This window comes from Haliotis rubra, unplaced genomic scaffold (genome assembly GCF_003918875.1).
Source record: "Haliotis rubra isolate DU_JTF1 unplaced genomic scaffold, ASM391887v1 Scf886, whole genome shotgun sequence".
Classification (NCBI taxonomy): Eukaryota; Metazoa; Mollusca; class Gastropoda; order Lepetellida; family Haliotidae; genus Haliotis; species Haliotis rubra.
In genome coordinates this window covers 308,160-324,293 of record NW_025767619.1, presented here as the reverse complement: position 1 = coordinate 324,293, position 16,134 = coordinate 308,160, and the positions used below count along the sequence as shown (strand labels likewise).

Here is a 16,134-nt window from a genome sequence, read left to right as displayed (position 1 = left end):
ACAATCTCTGGTCAAAGTCCTTCACATCTATGTCATGCTGTACACGTTCCTATAGATACACAATCTCTGGGTCCAAGTCCTTCGCATCTATGTAATGCTGTGCACGTTCCTATAGAAACACTATCTCTGGGTCCAAGTCCTTCATATCTATGTCATGCTGTACACGTTCCTAGAGAAACACAATCTCTGGGTCCAAGTCCTTCGCATCTATGTCATGCTGTACACGTTCCTATAGATACACAATCTCTGGGTCCAAGTCCTTCACATCTGTGTCATGCTGTACACGTTCCTATAGAAACACAATCTCTGGGCCAAGTCCTTCACATCTGTGTCATGCTGTACACGTTCCTATAGAAACACAATCTCTGGTCCAAGTCCTTCACATCTGTGTCATGCTGTACACGTTCCTATAGAAACACAATCTCTGGGCCAAGTCCTTCACATCTGTGTCATGCTGTACACGTTCCTATAGAAACACAATCTCTGGGTCCAAGTCCTTCACATTTGTGTCATGCTGTACACGTTCCTATAGAAACACAATCTCTGGGTCCAAGTCCTTCACATCTGTGTCATGCTGTACACGTTCCTATAGAAACACAATCTCTGGGTCCAAGTCCTTCACATCTGTGTCATGCTGTACACGTTCCTATAGAAACACAATCTCTGGGTCCAAGCCCTTCACATCTGTGTCATGCTGTACACGTTCCTATAGAAACACAATCTCTGGGTCCAAGTCCTTCACATCTATGTCATGCTGTACACGTTCCTATAGATACACAATCTCTGGGTCCAAGTCCTTCACATCTGTGTCATGCTGTACACGTTACTATAGATACACAATCTCTGGGTCCAAGTCCTTCACATCTGTGTCATGCTGTACACGTTCCTATAGATACACAATCTCTGGGTCCAAGTCCTTCACATCTGTGTCATGCTGTACACGTTCCTATAGAAACACAATCTCTGGGTCCAAGTCCTTCACATCTGTGTCATGCTGTACACGTTCCTATAGAAACACAATCTCTGGGTCCAAGTCCTTCACATCTGTGTCATGCTGTACACGTTCCTATAGAAGCACAATCTCTGGGTCCATGTCCTTCACATCTGTGTCATGCTGTACACGTTCCTATAGAAACACAATCTCTGGGTCCAAGTCCTTCATATCTGTGTCATGCTGTACACGTTCCTATAGAAACACAATCTCTGGGTCCAAGTCCTTCACATCTATGTCATGCTGTACACGTTCCTATAGATACACAATCTCTGGGTCCAAGTCCTTCACATCTGTGTCATGCTGTACACGTTCCTATAGAAACACAATCTCTGGGTCCAAGTCCTTCACGTCTGTGTCATGCTGTACACGTTCCTATAGATACACAATCTCTGGGTCCAAGTCCTTCACATCTAAGTCATGCTGTACACGTTCCTATAGAAACACAATGTCTGGGTCCAAGTCCTTCACATCTGTGTCATGCTGTACACGTTACTATAGATACACAATCTCTGGGTCCAAGTCCTTCACATCTGTGTCATGCTGTACACGTTCCTATAGAAACACAATCTCTGGGTCGAAGTCCTTCACATCTGTGTCATGCTGTACACGTTCCTATAGAAACACAATCTCTGGGTCCAAGTCCTTCATATCTGTGTCATGCTGTACACGTATCTATAGATACACAATCTCTGGGTTCAAGTCCTTCACATCTGTGTCATGCTGTACACGTTCCTATAGATACACAATCTCTGGTCAAAGTCCTTCACATCTATGTCATGCTGTACACGTTCCTATAGAAAAACAATCTCTGGTCAAAGTCCTTCACATCTATGTCATGCTGTACACGTTCCTATAGATACACAATCTCTGGGTCCAAGTCCTTCGCATCTATGTAATGCTGTGCACGTTCCTATAGAAACACTATCTCTGGGTCCAAGTCCTTCATATCTATGTCATGCTGTACACGTTCCTATAGAAACACAATCTCTGGGTCCAAGTCCTTCGCATCTATGTCATGCTGTACACGTTCCTATAGATACACAATCTCTGGGTCCAAGTCCTTCACATCTGTGTCATGCTGTACACGTTCCTATAGAAACACAATCTCTGGGCCAAGTCCTTCACATCTGTGTCATGCTGTACACGTTCCTATAGAAACACAATCTCTGGTCCAAGTCCTTCACATCTGTGTCATGCTGTACACGTTCCTATAGAAACACAATCTCTGGGCCAAGTCCTTCACATCTGTGTCATGCTGTACACGTTCCTATAGAAACACAATCTCTGGGTCCAAGTCCTTCACATTTGTGTCATGCTGTACACGTTCCTATAGAAACACAATCTCTGGGTCCAAGTCCTTCACATCTGTGTCATGCTGTACACGTTCCTATAGAAACACAATCTCTGGGTCCAAGTCCTTCACATCTGTGTCATGCTGTACACGTTCCTATAGAAACACAATCTCTGGGTCCAAGCCCTTCACATCTGTGTCATGCTGTACACGTTCCTATAGAAACACAATCTCTGGGTCCAAGTCCTTCACATCTATGTCATGCTGTACACGTTCCTATAGATACACAATCTCTGGGTCCAAGTCCTTCACATCTGTGTCATGCTGTACACGTTACTATAGATACACAATCTCTGGGTCCAAGTCCTTCACATCTGTGTCATGCTGTACACGTTCCTATAGATACACAATCTCTGGGTCCAAGTCCTTCACATCTGTGTCATGCTGTACACGTTCCTATAGAAACACAATCTCTGGGTCCAAGTCCTTCACATCTGTGTCATGCTGTACACGTTCCTATAGAAACACAATCTCTGGGTCCAAGTCCTTCACATCTGTGTCATGCTGTACACGTTCCTATAGAAACACAATCTCTGGGTCCAAGTCCTTCACATCTGTGTCATGCTGTACACGTTCCTATAGAAACACAATCTCTGGGTCCAAGTCCTTCATATCTGTGTCATGCTGTACACGTTCCTATAGAAACACAATCTCTGGGTCCAAGTCCTTCACATCTATGTCATGCTGTACACGTTCCTATAGATACACAATCTCTGGGTCCAAGTCCTTCACATCTGTGTCATGCTGTACACGTTCCTATAGAAACACAATCTCTGGGTCCAAGTCCTTCACGTCTGTGTCATGCTGTACACGTTCCTATAGATACACAATCTCTGGGTCCAAGTCCTTCACATCTAAGTCATGCTGTACACGTTCCTATAGAAACACAATGTCTGGGTCCAAGTCCTTCACATCTGTGTCATGCTGTACACGTTCCTATAGAAACACAATCTCTGGGTCCAAGTCCTTCACATCTGTGTCATGCTGTACACGTTCCTATAGAAACACAATCTCTGGGTCCAAGTCCTTCATATCTGTGTCATGCTGTACACGTTCCTATAGATACACAATCTCTGGGTCCAAGTCCTTCACATCTGTGTCATGCTGTACACGTTCCTATAGAAACATAATCTCTGGGTCCAAGTCCTTCATAGCTGTGTCATGCTGTACACGTTCCTATAGATACACAATCTCTGGGTCCAAGTCCTTCACATCTGTGTCATGCTGTACACGTTCCTATAGATACACAATCTCTGGGTCCAAGTCCTTCATATCTGTGTCATGCTGTACACGTTCCTATAGATACACAATCTCTGGGTCCAAGTCCTTCACATCTGTGTCATGCTGTACACGTTCCTATAGAAACACAATCTCTGGGTCCAAGTCCTTCATATCTGTGTAATGCTGTACACGTTCCTATAGAAACACAATCTCTGGGTCCAAGTCCTTCATATCTGTGTCATGCTGTACACGTTCCTATAGAAACACAATCTCTGGGTCCAAGTCCTTCATATCTGTGTCATGCTGTACACGTTCCTATAGAAACACAATCTCTGGGTCCAAGTCCTTCACATCTGTGTCATGCTGTACACGTTCCTACAGAAACACTATCTCTGGTCCAAGTCCTTCACATCTATGTCATGCTGTACACGTTCCTACAGAAACACTGTCTCTGGGCCTATCCTTCACATCTATGTCATGCTGTACACGTTCCTAAAGATACACTATCTCTGGGCCCAAGTCCTTCATATCTGTGTCATGCTGTACACATTCCTACAGAAACACAATCTCTGGTCCAAGTCCGTCACATCTATGTCATGCTGTACACGTTCCTACAGAAACACTATCTCTGGTCCAAGTCCTTCACATCTGTGTCATGCTGTACACGTTCCTATAGAAACACTATCTCTGGACCCATGTCCTTCACATTTATTTCATGGTATATCTTGTTAGACATCTGACAGGTGTCCATCTCAGCCTCCTGTTGATAGTCCAGCTCTCCATCATTGGGACAGTCTGGCTCTCCCTCCTGGGGACTTTCTCTGAAGAAACAAAGAACATATGGAGTTCCGATTCCCTGTTTTGAGCCTGCACCGCTTTACATTAACCTTCGCCTCTAAATATTTACATTTGAATAAATTGCCCAGCCTAAATGCGTGACGCACACTAAAAAGGATTCAGTCTTGCAATTATAACATGTTAATTGTTATAACACAAAACTGTATTTGTTCCCTGGAATGTTGCTGTAAAATATTCATTGTGCCATGTGTAACCAAAATCCAAAAGCATGATTTTTTTTGTAAAACACGTCTATATTTCAATAGTATATATGCTTGTTATATAATGAGTAGGGTATAATGAATTTTGTACACATGCAAAGTTGTTCATGTCATACACCAATAATCTTTTAAGAGCGATTAATGTACAAACAACTATGGTCATATAGAAGTGCAAGTGGTGATGCACTCACAAAACATCCATTATTATCATATCAACATTAATTCATTCCGATAGATCTCCCAAGTTTTTCAATCGTAAATTAAATATAAAGTTTCCCTACTTTTTTAACGGGATACATAATTTCAGCAGCCACAGGAAACTACCGAGTCAAGAATATGTATATTAGCTACATTTCAAGAAAGAGAAAACGTAATGAATTTATATACTGAGTCAAAAAAGAAACTTCACATTCTTTCTTCAGGGCACTTTAACAGAACAAGAGATGGTAAGATGGTTAAATTGTTATTATTTCATTGCTGAGATCTGTGTGATGTACTCGATACACTGACAGTGCCATAATCAGTTCCATTAGGCTACACCGCCGTTCCAAAACATGGATATACAGAATGTCAAGTCACAAGAATAAAAATGCGAAATTTCTCAGTTCAATATCGTGTATGGCCGCCCCGCGCATTCACCACTGCCAAACACCGTCTCCTCATTGACTGCCTGATGCTTGTGAACACGTGGTTGGGGATTCTGCGCCATTGCTCTTGCAAGGCAGCGCCAAGTTCCTGCACATTCTGAGGTTGGTTCCTTAGACCACGAAGCCTTCTCCCAAGTGCATCCAAAACGTGCTCTATTGGATTAAGGTCAGGGGACCTCGATGGTCAGTCCATGACGTTGATTCCATCGTTTTGAAGGAAATATCGTGTCAACATCGCAGTATGCGGCCAAGCATTATCATACTGGAACTGTAGACCTGGGCCATGAGCCGCCATGAAAGGAACGAATTCAGGGGTGAGCACCTGGTCGCGATAAGCAGCAGCTGTGAGGTTTCCACGGATGACCAGAAGTCGGGAACGGTTTTTCCCACAGAAAGCACCCCACACCATGCAACTTCCGCCCCCGAATCTGTCGACTTCCTGTACACAACATTGGGCATACCGTTCACGACGTCGTCTCCAGACTCTATGCCTGCCGTCCGCGAATCTGAGGGTAAACCTGGATTCATCGCTAAAGCCGACTCGATTCCAGTCTCTCTGGGTCCATCGGAGGTGACGTTGGGCCCAAAGCAGACGTTGACATTGATGAAACGGCGTCAATATTGGCCCACGATATGAACATCGAGAATGGAGATTGGCAGTCCGCAACCGATTTCGAATTGTCTGTGAAGACAGTCGACCTCTAAACATCTCAGCCCTGGTTCGTGTAGCCGGCAGAAATCTGTCACGTAGGTGACGTAGGACGATTTGACGGTCTTCTGCTCGTGACGTCACACGTGGACGACCCGACCTTGGGCGATCAGGAGTGGTGCCAGTTTGTTGTAGACGACCTCGCAAGTCATACACAGTACGACGGCTGCATCCCATTGCTCTTGCGACGTCAATAACTGATCTTCCCGCTTGCAACATGCCAACGGCACGTTCACGTTGCACATTTGACAATCGTGGCATTTCAAGTACCGGTAGAACTGTAGTTTAAAAGTGTTTTTTCAATTCTTGAGGCCAATGCAAACACGTGCATATGAAGAAAACTTCGATGCGAAGATCACGTGATCGACTGCACGTGCAAAACCTGATTTTGCACTAACGTCATTTGCACGACGAATGGATGGGTTTGAGTGGGTTTTGCTAACGTTTTTCTGCAGTCGAAAGATAGGGATCCCATTTCGGATGCATACATGTATCATCAGAGAAGAATAATTCATTATTTTTCCAATTACATGTTGTGAAGTTTCTTTTTTGACTCAGTATACATTTGCCAAATGGTTTAAAGAATTAGTACCATTAATGTATACACTTTCTGCATAACCGGGAAGATATAACGGCAATAATAAATATGGTAGCTACATCATCATAATTATAGCATTATCAATGTTTACAGTTTCTGCATGACCCGGAAGCTAAACCGTCAATGATATACTCAGTAGCTACATCACCCGCAATTATAGCCTCATCAATGCCAGTTTCTGCATAACCTGGAATCTATGTGGTGGATAATATACACAGAAACTACTGGCTGCAGGTCTGCAGGATACAACTGTAGTACTTCCGCGTCTGTCCATCCCATGTATCAGTGTCTGTTGAAGAGCGGATACTACGGTATCAGTTAGGGGCAACTGATTGTGTTAAGAATATATCAACCAACGTCAACTGTTGAGTCCCCTCACCTTGGTATCCCTGGTTTCCCCACACGTCTACGGCAACACATCCCCACTACCAGAATGGCACCAACAACAACAAACAGTATTGAGGTCGACAGGGTGGCTATTTGTATACGTACGGACTCTGTAAAACATAAGAACATAATTAAGCATTAAACTGAACTCATGACATATTTAGACCACTGGTAAACCGAGAAAAACAACAGTGTTATAGTTACCATGGTTACAGTGTTCCTGTCTCAGGCATTCCTCAATGGAACAGTTGGGTGTGCAGGTTGAGTCACATCTTCCTCCAGTCAGGTGGCAACCATTGGAGCAGACGCCAGTCTTCTGATCACAGACACCACCAAGACAGACGTTACACGTGAGATGACAGTGTCCTCCATAGAAGCCACGTGCACACCCATCTGTACACCACCCGGTGTCTGACTGACACTTGGAGTTTCTACAGTTGGAACTACACGGAGAAGAGCACTGTCGGCCATACCATCCCTCGTCACACCTGTGAATACAATCCCCACTGTCTCTGTGACAGTCACGTACTCCAGTGTTTGGCGCCCGTAGAGGTTTGTCGGTAGAAATGTTGGTGTCTGGTCCACACTTGTCACTGCACGTCTTGTCACAGAACGCGCCATAAAATCCAGGAAGACAGCCCTCTGTGCATCCATGTTCACAGGATCCCAGGCAGTGATCACAGGAATACCCACATTTTGGTCCAAAGTATTCACGGTCACACTCTCTGCACGATCCTGTCGTCCTGTTGCAGGACTTACATCGACTGGAACACGACTTACAGCCAGTCCCGTAGTAGGAGTCTACACATCCAGACACACAGGATGACCCCAGCTGACAATATCCTCCATCACAACCACCTGGACATGCTGTACAGCTACTTCCTGGACTGTCACATGGTATGTTGCACCCTGGGCCGTGATATCCGGGGACACACCCATCAGTACAGTCACCTATACCAGAGTCTGACAACCGACATGAGTTGTTTCTGCAGGTCTTGCTGCATACTGACGTGCATTTCAGATCAAAATACCCGGTGTCACAGTCTGTGAGGCAATGCCCACTTCTGTCACAGTCTGAACAATGCTGGTTTTCTTTGCACTGGTCGCCTGAAAAATGACCAAAAATAAAGTATTTCTTCATACTCACATGTCAGCAATACTAGTAATAATCTTCATGCAATTCTGTTTATAATGGGCATTAGTTGCCTGATTATTTAATCATCTATATAAATGTAGAACATCCTTGGTAATACGGCCAATATAATGTATTAATATCTAATGGCGTGGTATATGGCATAGAATGACAATCTGAATTATTTGAATCTGAATCTGTTTGGTGCTTTACCTTCAGCAGAAACAACCAAAGATGCCATCCACAGCATCAGCAGCACAGTCATGGTTATCCTGAAACTAAATAAGTAACATTAAAACCATCCTACAAAGCATATTGTCCATGGGGTGTCTATAAAGAACACACCCGTGAATATCCGGGTTGATAAGAATTGATCTTCGGTACCCATAGTTGTCGTAAGAGGTGACTAACGGGATCGGGTGGTCAGGCTCGCTGACTTGGTTGGCACATGTCAACATATCCCAGTTGTGTAGATCGATGCTCATGCTGTTGATCACTGGGTTGTCTGGTCCAGACTCGATTATTAACAGACCACTGACATGTGGCTGTACTATTGCTGAGTGCGGGCAAAAACTGAGCTCACTCCCTCACCCTTAAAGAACAAAACTGTATCAAAATACTCAGTGCTTACATTGCTCCAGAAGCCTCATGTCTTCCCTCGTGAGCAGGAAGTGACTGACTGACTGACTGAGTTTGGTTTTACGCCGCTTTTAGCAATATTCCAGCAACATCACGGCGGGGAACACCTGAAATGGGCTTCACACATTGTACCCATGTGGGGAATCGAACACGATCTTCGGCGTGACGAGCCAACGCTTTAACTACTAGGCTACCCCACCGCCCCAGCAGGAAGTGAAACTACAAGGCAATGTCCGTGTGGCTGCCCGGTATTAAAGAGGTAGGGTAAGACAGATCCGCTTGCAGTTAGTGAAGTAAGTCTCACTGAGCTGGGCGTAACACACGGCTGTCCTAGCACTACACACTAAATACACAGACATACAGACACATACATATGCATATACATTCGCAGACGCCAACAGACACACACACATACAAACAAACATAAAGACACATACATGCAAAGACAATGTTATGTTTTTGTTAATTACTATGTCACTTTAATTAATATGGGTCACAAACGTTTAAACGTTTAAAGCGCTGAATGTGGATTTAAACTCGCACCTTGAACTTAGGCTATGTATTTTCACCTGTTAATGTGGTCGTGATATGGTTTTAGGGACTTGGACCAGAAGTAAGGTCTATTTGCGCCCAACACATTAATTGAAGTTGAACTATCATAAATATAAATAGGCCTACTGCAAATGTATATATTTACTATGCAAAACAATGTATTCACTAACTAGATATAATCTAGATATTTTGATGAAATGACGGGATCTTCTGCTGACTGATATGTATCAAAACATCAAGCAACCAATTTTTGTTTCGGAAAACAATATAATAAATATGATGCTCGTCCAACATAAAGCAGAAAATCAAACTGAAAAAGAAATGTTAAAACGATTTAAAAGCAATACATATAGTTGGTTTAATGTTTCTACATATGCGTAGATTGTCTCATATTTGCCTGATGCAGTAACGTACTCTAACATAGCCCTTAGGATTGAACCGTATATGATGTTGGGGCCCAATGCTGCAGCAAGGGAGAATGTATCATTTTTCTCGATCACGGTACTTCTAAGATTTCGTCTGATGTTAATACAACGGGGACACTCCAATAGGTAGTGCTGAACTGTTTCAGGCGTCCTATCCCTGCATTGGTCACAAAGAGGTGATACTTCTTTATCAACAATACTTCTGTAGGCATTAAGTGCACAGTAACCAAGACGAAGTCGAGTTTTAAAAATCTTCGTCACGTCTCTTACGACGGCGAATTTTACACCTTTTTATTACTGTATCTTCCAGTAGATACAACATCCCACACGTTTTGCCATTGAATGGAGACCGACTTCCCAATGGCACATTCGAAATCTCTTTAGCAAGGCCTGCATTCAAAATTATCAACTTCATCCTTTAGAAATCCTGACTTGGCAAGATTATCCGCTGTTGCAAGCCGACATGAGCTGGCACCCATAAAATATCACATGAGATATATTTAGTATTCAAATATGTGTCCAGTTTCAAAATTTCATAAACAATATCATTCCTGGACCCCTTTACTCCAGACTCAGTAGCCTTTATTGTTGACAATAAATCAGTATAAATGATTGCTTTATGATTATAGTTATCCACCCGCCTCAGTGCTTGTAGAATTGCTGTGAGTTCTGCTGCAAAAACTGACATGTAATCATGAAGCCTGAACAGATCGGAGATTATGTAATCAGGGATCCAGAAAGCTCCAGCAGTACGGATCCTGGCCGAATCCTTGGAGGCGTCAGTATAAAAGTTGGTAAAAACTGCGTATCGTTCCCGAATAAAATCCTCAGAAATCGCTTTCACCATTGTTGGGTTCATATCTGAACGATGGACTGACTGACTGAGTTTAGTTTTACGCCGCTTTTAGCAATATTCTGCAATATCGCGGCGGGGGACATCTGAACGATGGAACTGAGTTCAAAGGACACACACTTCAATCGATTATATATCTTGACCATGTACATCTCTGATCAAAATACACTTCCGGGAATTTGATGAAAAGGTCGTTTATCAATACGATGCCTGCAGGGGGGGTCTGAACAGATCCAGCATGCCAGCACCTAATCAAAAATCCACGAATAATTTCAACAGCAGAATCAGGCATTAAACAACTCATAGCTCAAATTATCTGCTCCGGGATAAGGGTTGTGGGCTTCAGAGATTGTCCCTTTGAGCTTATCATGTGTAATTGGTGTATATAAATCTGAAGAAACATCAGCCGTAGCCAGGGAAATATCTGGCATAAACTCAGCTTCACAGGTTTCCTTCAAATCTTGAAATCTTCAAGGAAGTTTTCACAACTACCTGCACTCTTAAACTGTTCTACCAGCCTGTGCGCTTTTTAACTATTCATCACTATGTTCCCATAGCAGGAATAGGAGAACTGTTATTTGTGCCACTCATCATTTTTATCCCAGACCAAATCGACTTTGATGGAGCAAACCTATTCATTGTATAGATGAACGATCTCCAAATTGAGGGTTTGGTACTCCTAACAATGCGTTGGATCTCTGCACTCTTTCGAAAATCAGCCAAATCACAAGGACGTGATGTATGACATACTTTATTGTAAGCCTTTTTCTAGCTCTGTTGGCCTTTCCACGTTCCTGGTTCCACCAGGGTTTGGGGGCTAAAGCTGGATGTTTATTTGCAGAAGGCATTCCAATAGATACCTGTGCAATCTCAACAATCTGTTTAGTGATATTATCTCTGGAGATATCTATATCATCATTGAACAAGTCAAGAGGGATATGCTTATCACACAGAGAGGAAAATTCAATCCAGTTGGTCTTTTTAAACTTCCACCTGGGTATATTATTTTTCAGTGACCGCATTGGACTCACCAGGATTTCTACAAACTCTGGGAAATGATCGCTACCACATCCCAGTTGCACTTATTTGCCAATGAAGAGGAAACCATAGATAGAAGATCTAAAGGACAAAATGTCCCTCTTCAAGGATCCATTCCAGTATTTTTATCGTTATTCAGGATAACCAGATCAGCATCATCCAAAAATGCTTCAACAACTGATCCTTTATAATCTGATTTATCACTGCCCCACAATTCATTACGACTGTTGAAATCACCACAAATTAAATATGGACCATTTGATGCCTCAACAATTTTCAAATAATCATTCACACTAGGTTGTCCAGTGTTGTATATATTAATTACTATGATTTTATCTTTTGTCACCATAATATATTTCTACTGCACTAGCTTCAAAGGCTGTTCTCAGTTATGTGTTCTTTAAAATATTGCTATGAGAGTGTGTTTTTTTGTAATTTGTAATATCACATTGATTAAGTGATAATTATTATGGGTCACAATGTTTAAAGTTTTGAGTGTGGGTTTTGGCTCACATCTTGCATCATATGTGTTCAATGGCAATAGTATTCTTTTAGCGATACGACTTTTGAGATAGCGCTTCGGAATTGCCTCCTTTGGCATGCTTGTTTATTTTGTTTTGACTTCCGGGTCCCGTCACGCCGTGTGTTTTCCACATGATTCCATAACGTTCTAAGAGGATAATGATGCAGCCTAGCTTTGTTAAATGCTCGAGAACTGTGTAAGAGCTATATAAAGGCTATTTTTTTAGTAGTGCAACAGGGGATTTTCACATGACTGGATTTATACACATCTGTCTGCCATCGTCAAGTTGATCAACATTTCAACACCGACCGTGCTTGTCTATTCAACTACTGTCATTGTAAACAACCTTCAATCAGTATATCTGCTCTCACTGTAAATGTCAAGACTCAGGTGAGTTAATATTTTAGATTTTTGATCCAATATTTTAGATTTGTGACTCAATTGCATTGTTCTAGAAATCGGCATTGTCATTCATTGTAGCTTGCTCATTGTGTGTTCAATATATTTTTGAAAATATTAGATTTGTCTGTGTTCTGTTTTGCTAGTTCAAATGAGACTCTTAAACCTTTTGTCACGACAAATAATTTACAGAAACAAAATACATCAGATTTGATAAAAATAGCGCATCCTGCTCTGCGGGAATTGTTTCATTATGATTCCTTGTTATTCTAGCCTTCTGCAAACTGGTATAACCTTTGATTTGAAATTACTTTCAGGCCACAGAAATGTTTCCTGTACACTAATAATGCAAAAAAAGTGTTTAAGATTGTCACCATGTGCAACAAGTCTTTGAGCTTTCCAATGCAAGATAGTGAGGAAAGCGAGAGCTCTATCTATTATTCATTGTCACCACGTAAATTATGCACGATATCTGTTGACACATTAAGAAATAAATGGGTTCTTGCAGCAACTACCATCCGTTCTATTTGCTCTTCTTTGTTAGTTGCATTGAAACAGCCGGCAATGACTTCGAACAAAAAAGTCAGGAACTTTTCAGGGGAACTACCAAGAATAACAGTTGGAGCCACATGAGTAGTTCCAGTAGGTGCGGATATCGTTGATTGAGCTTTACCCACAGTTGGTGCTGATATCGTTGATTGAGCTTTACCTACAGTAGGTGCTGATATCGTTGTTGGAGCTTTACCCACATTTGAACTATGAAAGAACACCAAGAGACAGAATTTTGTACAGAATGTGGTTTCAGTGTACTTGTACAAACAAGGACGAGAGTCTCGTTTACTGAAGGGGAATCATGGCTTGTCACAGCGGATGTATAGGTGGGTGAAGGGTTAAGCTTGACTATTGTAGCGGCCTCGGCATAAGACACCTTCTTTTCAACTCTAATCTTTAGACATATACGGCTTCCTTGTATTTTTGACAGCCTTTACAGTCAGCACTGTGATCCCCTCTGCAATTACAGCATTTTGAAAAATCCTCAATCTTACAATCGTCAACCTTATGATCCCCACTACATCTGGTGCATAAATTAGACGTTAGAGTCACAGGATTCTTGCTTCTACATTGAGATAAAACATGGCCAAATTGTTGATAAATTGTAGCATTTCACAGCTGGGGAACAAAAAGACGTACCCTGAAAGACTGAAAGTACATTTTGACCCTTTCAGGAAGATGAGGTACGCAAACCTAAGCAAAACAGAAGTGGTAATTTCTTTTTCCTTCCGTAGCAGCAAAAGCTTATTTTCTATGACATTTTGATCCTTAAGTTGCTCAATTATTTCCTAAGTCCTCACATCAAACTCAACATTGTAAATGACTCCCTTGTTCTGGACGAGGCTTTTCGAGACACCGCCCCTGACGCGAATGTTACAAATGGATGTTAAGGCCAAGGCACCCTTCAACTGATATCTCACTCACTCACTCACAAATAACACACACACACACACACACACACACACACACAGAGACAGAATCTGCTCTTGACACAATTCACTGGGTACAGATGCCTCGTAAGCTTGGCATTTGTGGTTATTTCATTTCATGTTTTAGCAAAAGCATATGTTAAAATCCGTAATTCGTATTTTCGCCACTTTGCCACATTATATACAGAAATGCAATGATACCACATCTCACTGTGTTGTCTTGTAGAACCAGTACACAAGCTGTGTGGTCATGTTTGTTTAACTATGAGTTTTTTTGTTTTCTCCTGACAAGGAACAAGAAATCCCACAGCTGCGTGATTATCGCATAAATAATAAACATTTCCTGGAGAAATACTCCGAAATTTCGCAAAAACATTTACGTGTAAAGAGTTAAATAAACAAATCTGTAACCAAAACAATTATTAGCATACATTACGTTTATTACATAAGCCATGATTTCAGCCTTATAGCATATGTTTCTGTGATTCATGGCCGTCTTCTATTATCATCACCTTATACCCAGGAAGCATATGTTTAACATAGTACTCATCTTGAAAGAGTTGTTTCCTGAGGTATTTATGATCTTTCCTGAAACAAACTGCATTACGCAGATATACAATACCATGTCTGCAATAATCTTTGTGAGGAATTATGTTTCAACCCATTAAGTCGGTGTCAGGAGATTTGGATGTATGTGTAAAACCAAAAAGCGGCTTGTTTGAGACATTCAGCAAAGTCAGTGTTATAATATTCAAAATTATCTGACTTGTATGTCTAAGTGTCCTGTATAAATAGTCTCTTCTGTGTAATGTACTTGAACAATACTTTATTTGTGCAAGAATAATTAAAATGTATTATCTAAGACATGATTCTTAAGCACACCCCAATAGGGTGTATAGCATCGAAGGTCCCCAGGGTTTTAGTTTACATATTCAAGTAAAAGTTGAAAAAAACTTTGGTTTTTTTTATTATACGACCTAAAATGCAGAAATGTTATAATTTCGTCCTAATTCATAATTGTCAGACGGCGGAATGGTATTGAAGTTTTAAAGTAGTGCCCAATGGAAACTATACACGGCAAAATATTACATAAAAATTCAGAAAAATACAAACTAAGTGAAGTTCACCCGAGCAACTGTCATCAGACATGCAACGATTCAGACAAACCAGCAAACGTCAGACAGGTCTAGGACCACGTGTGATCGCCACAGCCACAGCCACAGTTCATTTCAGAAATCGTTTTGTAGCGGTGACGTCAAAGGCAGCGATGGCACTAGGACGCCGTATAAGTCGACATACAGTGTACTGGCGACTAAGAGATCATGGTATTCGAGCACGTCGACCCTACCGCGGAATGCATCTGACTCTTCAAGACCGACGTCGTCGACTGGCATGGGCCAGGCGAGTTCGACGTTGGCAGATGCGTGATAAGCGATGTGTGATGCTCACCGACGAAAGTAGGTTTTCCCTGTACAGTAATGACGGCCGGGCTCGTGTTTACAAAGGAGTAGGTGAACGTTTAGTGCCAAATTGCGTTCAGCAACTCCGACCGTTTGGAAAGCGAAAGCGTGATGGTGTGGGGGGTGATCTTCGGCAATCTAAAATCGAGACATGTGATTATTCATGGCAACCTGAATGCTCGAAGATACAGGAGTGAAGTTTTGCGAACATTTATCCAGCAACAACGAGATGGCATTGTCTACCGACATGATAATGCAAGGCCTCATACTGACAAACGACTTTCTGCATAACGCTAACATCGTTGTTTTGTCGTGGCCAGCAGGTTCAGGTCCATGGCCGGCATGAATCCGATAGAACACTTATGGGACACTTATGGGACTACCTGAATCGACAAATCCGAAGACTACCAGCGCCATCTGTCACCGCTCAACAACTGGAACAATGTCTCCTACAGGAACGGCAACGGATCAGGTCTAACGTCATTGGGTCGTATCACGTCATCAATGCGTCCACGTGTTTTGGCATGTAGTGAAGCCAATGCAGAAAAGAACGCCTTGTTGATTTGTTTAAAGGTTCAGACTGTCGAACCATGTGTCTGTCAGTGTCAGTCAAACGGTGAAATGAAAGTGTGTCCATTTGCTATAGAATTGAATAGTTTATCAAAAT

At 42.1% G+C, this 16,134-nt stretch overlaps 1 protein-coding gene across 1 annotated transcript; it reads right to left on the bottom strand.

Moving 5' to 3' along the window:
* Positions 1-4,036: 4,036 nt before the first annotated feature.
* Positions 4,037-8,362, bottom strand: LOC124263488 (multiple epidermal growth factor-like domains protein 10). The gene is made up of 4 exons (XM_046698142.1): positions 8,311-8,362; positions 7,170-8,072; positions 6,958-7,075; positions 4,037-4,387 (listed from the first exon to the last, which is right to left on the bottom strand). Exons 1-4 carry the CDS (start codon positions 8,360-8,362, stop codon positions 4,237-4,239), a joined length of 1,224 nt encoding a protein of 407 aa, XP_046554098.1. The 3' UTR covers positions 4,037-4,236.
* Positions 8,363-16,134: the final 7,772 nt, after the last annotated feature.

Bases quoted from the DNA above. Each gene is read 5' to 3' on its own strand.
- LOC124263488 (XM_046698142.1), bottom strand. From the start codon at position 8,362: ATGACTGTGCTGCTGATGCTGTGGATGGCATCTTTGGTTGTTTCTGCT. The intron at 7,076-7,169 runs GTAACTATAACA...TATGTTTTACAG, and splicing joins ACAGGAACACTGTAACCATG to AGTCCGTACGTATACAAATA. The intron at 4,388-6,957 runs GTGAGGGGACTC...TTGTTTCTTCAG, and splicing joins GGGAAACCAGGGATACCAAG to AGAAAGTCCCCAGGAGGGAG.